This window comes from Cibotium barometz, chromosome 24 (assembly GCF_041138505.1).
Source record: "Cibotium barometz isolate CiBa-2024 chromosome 24, ASM4113850v1, whole genome shotgun sequence".
Lineage (NCBI taxonomy): Eukaryota > Viridiplantae > Streptophyta > Polypodiopsida > Cyatheales > Cibotiaceae > Cibotium > Cibotium barometz.
In genome coordinates, this window is record NC_141069.1 from 28,175,479 (window position 1) to 28,182,768 (window position 7,290).

At 41.4% G+C, this 7,290-nt stretch overlaps 1 protein-coding gene across 1 annotated transcript; it reads right to left on the reverse strand.

Annotated features, from left to right (window-relative positions):
- Positions 1–545: 545 nt before the first annotated feature.
- Positions 546–2,493, reverse strand: LOC147625113 (phytolongin Phyl2.1-like). The gene has a single exon (XM_086818379.1). The coding sequence runs from the start codon at positions 2,099–2,101 to the stop codon at positions 1,226–1,228; it is 876 nt and encodes a 291-aa protein (XP_086674505.1). The 5' UTR covers positions 2,102–2,493; the 3' UTR covers positions 546–1,225.
- Positions 2,494–7,290: the final 4,797 nt, after the last annotated feature.

Below are 7,290 nucleotides of genomic sequence, written 5' to 3' on the forward strand. Positions count from 1 at the left end.
ATGCTATTTTATCTATCCTACCCTAACCTTCTATGAACTTTGTGACTCGTGTAGCTTTCTCCCCCCTACTTCTTACAAATTAGAGATTAGAGGTTAGCATGCATCAAACTAATAGATTTAATAATGGATTAAGTGTGATCCCAAGGTAAGGTGCATTTAAATTTTGGGACACTAAGTTATAAACAACTATAAGGCTGAGAGGTCCTTTAAAGAAAGTTGCTTCACACCGTGATTGTGAGGCCTTAAGTCTTCCTCATACTACTACATCACCAAGAAAGGTCAAGCCATACACATTAGTAGATGAACTCTTGGCTCTTGTGAGCGGGACCACAAACTAAACATGCCATCAACCACCATTATTTGTATCATTTAACACCACACATGCCTGATTTTAAAGTTATGCCATTCACTAAACCCTACCAGACTCCCCAAAAACCTAGCTTGGTTTTACCAACCAGAGTTTCAATTATGAAGAACCATCCCTTATATATGCTGTTTAAATACATAGTTCCATACATGGTTAAAAAAAACAATGGATTAAAATGAGACAACACAATGCCACCTCTGTGTGTTATTTCAGATCACCAAATATTTGTACAGATGCCGAAAGCTTGAGTCAACTCAAGCTGTAAAAGCACAACCATTTAAAAGTAGTGCATGTGTCACCAGCCTCAGTTCTTGCGAACAACTGAGAAATGGATCAGAACCTCGTTGTGGATTTCCAAGACCATGGCCTGAAAAATCCAAGGTGCTCAATGCTACAACCTTGACTTCCCACCATAGTTATCTTTGGGCCTACCAAGCCCAAGCTGCATTAGGAGGGACCTTAACCTGTCCACAAAACATCCTAACCAGGTCCTTGTAGATGAGAATGCTGCCACATTCTGAAAGTAGTTTTTGTGGATGACACTCTCAAGTCACCATGATAAACACAGATGGCACATATAACAAGAGTGCTGTACTTAAGGACAGCCTATCGAGTGTGTTGCTGCCTGCAAGTAAGGCTTGCAAATCTGCATCATGCTTCCTCAGGCAAGGCTTCCTAAGATGGATAGTTACTGGTCTGTGACAAACTGCACTCAGCATAAAAGAACAGGTCTTCAAACTGTACATGCCTAATTTACATGAGAAATGAAAAGCTTCTAAGTGCCTTTCGCATGAGCATGAACCCCTCCCTGCATTCTGACCAAAAAGTTTTTGGCAGTTTTGAAGCTCCTCAAAAGCATTAGTCGTCTCCTTTGAGGCACTGGACTCCTTGACAAACCCCAAGCCAAACCGCTAGAAGGATCAGGCAAACAAGGACATCCAACATGATCACAAGCTTGGCATTGCGCCACCACATTTTTTTGGCAGCTTGCCACCCTGATTTCTGCATGTGACCATCTGTGCCCATAGGATTGTTTCTCTCAACCATGATTTCCAGCCTCTTCCCTTTCTTTAATGCTTCTCCATTGTTCTCCAACATGATGTCTTTCACCTCTTCCACCTGCCCCCTGACCTTCTTCTTGTCCCTCTTTCCCTTTCCCATCAAGGACATTTGGGGTGACCGCGAGCATCCGCCCACAGGTTTCTGCTCCGTCTGTGAGTCAAAATTCTCATCACTCTCCTGCAAGGGTACAACAGTGTATGGGGAGCTGACCTCCAAATCAGCTTCTTCATCCCTCTGAGCTTGAAGAAGCTCCTCCTCCTCGATCCAATCTCTTTCCTTCTGCCGCATCCCAACGAGTGGAGAAGCCAGATGCCGAAAGAAGGGATCCATCTCATTGTGGAGGGCGTGAGAAGCTAGGGTTTCAGGGTACACATCTCTCTGCTGCAGGAGAACCTTGCATGCATCTCTGACATGCTCTAAGAACATGAAAGCCTTGGACTTGCTGAGGGCTTCATCCATGATGGCGCAGTAGATGAAAAGGCCTTCAATGAGGCATATGAACATGCGGTTACTGGTGGTATAGCTAAACCTACTGTGCAGGGGGGGTATGTGCTCCAAGCATTTGGCAGCCAAGGAGGCAAAATCTGTAGTATTCTCGTCATTATACTCTGCTAATATAACAGTGTTTTTGGCTACAGCAGCATAGTAGACAAGGTTTTGCAAGGAATCCATAGCCAGGACCTTGTGCTCAGAGGACGGAAAACCCTTCCAGAAATGCAGAGGCCATCAACTGAAGAAGAATTACCTGTATTCAACTTCAAAATCAAACCGGCTTGACAGCTTTGAGACGCCCTAACCTTTTGATCTGATATTGGAGAGCACCCGAGCTTCCATGGCTTACCGTGCACAGTTTGGCTTACTTGATTTGGGCTACTTTTTGATGGTTGTAGTCAAAGGTAGGAGAACGTGTTGGTGGTTTTTGTGTTGGCGAAGACGACGGTACCTTTGCGAGCGAGGCACGGCATCATCTGCCCCAATTGCCGCGGTTAAGGAAGTGTCAAAAGGCGAGGTGGGTTGCATTTGCCTTGCTGGAAATCCACCATCGCCGGGGCACACGAAGGGACAGCTAGGAGAGAGATGGGTGTGTGTGTGAGATAGAGGGAGAGAGAGGGATTAACGTCGATAGAATGCAACACGAGGGCATATACGACCAACGGTGGGACTTGAATTCGGGTGGATCATGGTCTTTATACAGGCCCTCGCACTAGCCAATCTGCCCCACTTGTGGGTGGCAGAAAGGTAGTGCGAGGGTCCTCTTTTATTACACACACACTATGAGAAAGAGAGGTATTAACGTCGGTAGAATGCAACACGAGGGCATATACGACCAACGGTGGGACTTGAACTCGGGTGGATCATGGCCCTTATAAGGGCCCTCGTACTAGCCCCACTTGTGGGTGGTAGAGAGAGAGTGTTTACCGTATAGTCAAGCCAGTGAATCGCATGATCCATATTACTTTACCTAGGTGCATGGAATGAGACTTGCAAGTGGGCTCTCTAGGGCCTACAAAGCACGTGTGTGTGTGTGTGTGTGTGTGAGAGAGAGAGAGAGAGAGAGAGAGAGAGAGAGAGAGAGTTGAAGGTGGGATCTCTAGGGCCTACAAAGCACGTGTGTGTGTGTGTGTGTGTGTGTGTGTGTGAGAGAGAGAGAGAGAGAGAGAGAGAGAGAGAGAGAGAGAGAGAGAGAGACTTGAAGGTAGGATCTCTCCATTAGCCCTACATAGTGTGCAAGCACCTGTGTGAGGGACAAGGGGGGGAGAGAGAGAGAGAGAGAGAGAGAGAGAGAGAGAGAGAGACTTGAAGGTAGGATCTCTCCATTAGCCCTACATAGTGTGCAAGCACCTGTGTGAGGGACAAGGGGGGGGGGAAAGAGAGAGAGAGAGAGGGGGGGTGGGGTTTCTAACTGACAAGATGGGTGAATCCTCGTCTAACCTCTAGAGAGACTCTGATGGTATACAAAGATCCTGTGTGTTTTTGTGCGAAGAGATAGAGAGAGAGACACACACACGCACAAAGAAAGAAAGGGGGTGGCAGAAGCTTGTCATCCACACCCCACAATTCCTTGTTAGCTTTTTGACGAAAAGGGGGACTCTAAGCTTCTTAAAGAGAAAGTAACTTGTGTGTGAGAGGGGAGTAGAGGAGGGAGACCAAAAACAAGGAGAAAGACCCTAAGCTTCTTAAAGAGAGAGCAACTTGTGTAAGGGGGGAGAGAGGAGGGGGACCACAAACAAGAAAAAAGAACCTCAAAATACTAATAATATAAGAGCTCTCTCTGTCTCTCTCTCTCTCTCTCTTCAATACAAAGCAACAACAATTATAAATTCTGGTTGACTAGCAAAACATTCATAGCCTACTTTTCTTAAAAAAACCAATCCACATTTTTTAAATGCCATCTCTATTTGTTATATATATGTGTGTATAGTGCACACCTATTTTGAATGTTCTTTCCTATCAAAGTGTGATTTTCTACTATTCATGAAAGGGAGGGAGTGATCACATTTCAAAAACTCTTATTCCACTTCATTTTTTTATGCAAGAGTCTTACTACATGAAAGGTCAATGTCTAGTTCCCTAATAAATGATTTAAATATAAATCAAATCTTTGTTGTAAGACATTAGGCAAATTTTTTAGTGGCATTACTTTCATTCACCATGGAAAATATCCTTTTAGATCTATTGAAGTGAAGGTTTATTATGATTGTTTTTCATCTTAAATAAATTTTATAATACATGTACTAAATCATTAGATGTATAATAAAAAAACTCCATAACTTCTCAATCTCTTAAAAAGTTTTGTTTTTCTACATTCACTAGAATACTTTAATGATTAGCTTACTTTTCTTGATGAATATGTGTGTACATGCGCATGTGCGGGTACACGTGTGCATGTGCGCGTGTGCATTCATGCATGTGTGTGTGTGTGTGTGTGTGTGTGTGTGTGAGAGAGAGAGAGAGAGAGAGAGAGAGAGAGAGTTTCTCATGGTGGGTGAAGAATGTACTCAATACCTTTCAATCATATCGATAAGGAAAGGGGATTGAATTTTAACCTTTTACCAAACTACATTTTTCTAACATGCTCACATCATTGGTAAATACCCCACATGTTGTTATTGACGGTTCCATAGATCAAAAGAGGATGATTTGACAACCTACAACAACTTCCAAGTTGGCATATAGCAATTGTGTGATTTTTAATTCACTTAAATGGCCAAAACTTGTAGGAACATTTTCTTCCTCTACACGATTTTGTCTTATTGTTGCAGTGCAAACCTCCAGTTAGTGAGGTAGTTTTGTAAAATATTATTGTATGCCATACTTTAGTTAATGAAAAGATTTTTCTTTGAGAAGTGTTGTGGATCAAGATCATTTGGTGTGAGGAAGGTCCCTTTCAAGATTTATAAATGGTTATTGCAAACTATTATAGGTGTAGAATGCTATGAAAACCAATTTTCCAATGATAAATCATTTTTATGTAGTACAAATTAAAAAATCCAAGTCACACCTATGCAGGTACCTCATAAAGAATTGCATTAACTTGAAGTTTTTGTGTAATAAACAATGATGTCATGGGATATGCCATGTGTCATTAGCTTGGTGTGTTTTGAATGGGTCAAAAGATCAGGCTTTATGCCTATAAAAGCATTGTACTTGGTGAAGGTTAATCACATCAATCTAATCCTCATTGAGTCATGAATTTTTGAGCATTATCACATCTTACTCTGTGTGTGTGTACATCTCCATCTCTTAGCCATGGACATCTTTGAACCTCCATAGTGGGCTGTGCTATCAACTTATTACCAACAATTGGTATAAGATCATAGGTTAATAGGCATTAATTAGGGTTTGCTTAGTATAGTTTTGAGAGCTCTCACTATTAAGCATAGCATCTGCAGAGCAATAAGAGCTTCAAGAAGCGTATGCCATCTCTCTGTTGCTCATCATTTAAGGCTTGTTTAAGCCTTCTAATAAGGTTTATAAGCCTTGGATACCTTCATTGCCTTCATGCGTCATCAATCACACCGACTGTACCACATGCTCATCAAAGTTGCATAGGCAATATAGATGTAAAAGAACAGAAGTAACATCACTTGTAGATTTTCAGAGGGAACAATCAATGCACAACTCGAAGGCATGCCATTAAAGAATGCATGCTGGTAACATGGGCTTAAAGAGTAAGAAAAGAGGCAAGCAACGAAATTTGAATCAACAATCCCCATCTACACCTCCACCACCACCGATTGCCAATGCCTTTGCCTATTGTTGTGTTACTCCCATCGATTGAATCATCTACTACACAACCTATTGTATGTCCACACTCACTGCACCAAAGTCCATGATACACTGCACCCAAAGGAGTCACCTATAATCACATGGTGGGAAGGCCCCCCATCATCTAATCCCCATCATCCATGTTGAAATATGCAAGTGAATAGGGTGTGTGCGGGAACAAGCCCTTGGTTAGAGGCTGTAAAAGAGGATGTGTGCGGGAACAAGCCCTTGGTTAGAGGCTGTAAAAGAGGATGTGTAAATGTGAAAGAACCTGTGAAAAGGTAAGAAGAATCTACTGGGAGAGAATAAAGGGTAGCATGAGAAGATTTAGGAAGTGTGGAGATATTTTGGGAAAAGTGAAGAGGTGGAGAGAATCAAGCAAAAGAGGTGGAGTTATTCTAGGAGAGGTGGAGTGAATCAAGGAGAAATCAGTGGGATTTGATGCTTGGATGTAAACTCTATAAATTGAGGCATTGGCCTAATGAGAATTTGCTGGTTTTGATTATCCATGCCTATATTAAGCTATTTGTTAATTACATCTTAATTATTTACTAATCACTTTGTTAATGATGTTGATTCTAGTATTTGATCCACCATAGCTCATCATATTGTTCTAATTTCAACATGGTATCAGAGCCATGCCTAGAATCCATTAGGTTTATGAGCCCATTATCTAATTAATTAGGATTAGTAGATAATTACAAATTAATCAAAATTTTAGTTATTTTTCAACTCACCTTTGTACCCTCAGCTGGCGGAGGAGCTCTAGCTCCTTGCACACTCATCATTAGGCCAAACCCTTTTAACCCTAGCTAGCCAACTCATCGGAGCTCCAGCCAGTCAAGACAGAAGCGCAAACCGCCGTCGGCTGCTGTGCAGAAATCGATGATTTATCAAGCGTCGTTTTTTTGAGGAGATTTTGACATTGCTACTTCATCCAATCAAATTGCTCTAATTCCTCTTAGCCTCGGGGGTTTTCAAGCATGCTCTACAAGCTGGTGAAGTCAGAATTCAATTTCATCAAGTCTACAATGAGATCCAAGCTCTTCATCAAATCTATAGGTGACTTTGGTAAAACAAAGATTAAGCTTGCAATATTTGGTCAAATCTTGTGTTTCTTGGCTTAATCCTCTTCTAGACTCATTGCTATTGATGGCCTTGAAAAGCATTTAAGCTCATTTGAAGTCTAAGGCACCAGATCTGGACTCCCCGCATACTCTATTTTTTACACACAAAACAGAGGATTAATTTACTAATCAATAATTAATCAGTACTAATCACTATATTTTGGTACAATTGAGGGTTCAAATTAATCATTAGGTATTTGATACAGATCCCTATAACTTCAGATTGTAATTCGGAGTTGGTTTGATACTCCAACCATTCCGTACAAATTGGTTACCCTTGATTTAATGTAATTTCTGATAAAATTGTGCTGATAAATTTGTGATAATCATCATTTTGCATTTAACCCTTGGTTAATGCCTGTAAATCTCACTCAAATTCAAGATTATTCACAGCTAGAGTTGCATTTGGGAATGTTTATAAGAATGAATGCTATATGCATTATGTATTGGGCACATTGCATCAGT

What these genes read in the sequence shown, in the direction of transcription:
- LOC147625113 (XM_086818379.1), bottom strand. Translation starts at nt 2,101, where the DNA reads ATGGATTCCTTGCAAAACCTTGTCTACTATGCTGCTGTAGCCAAAAAC.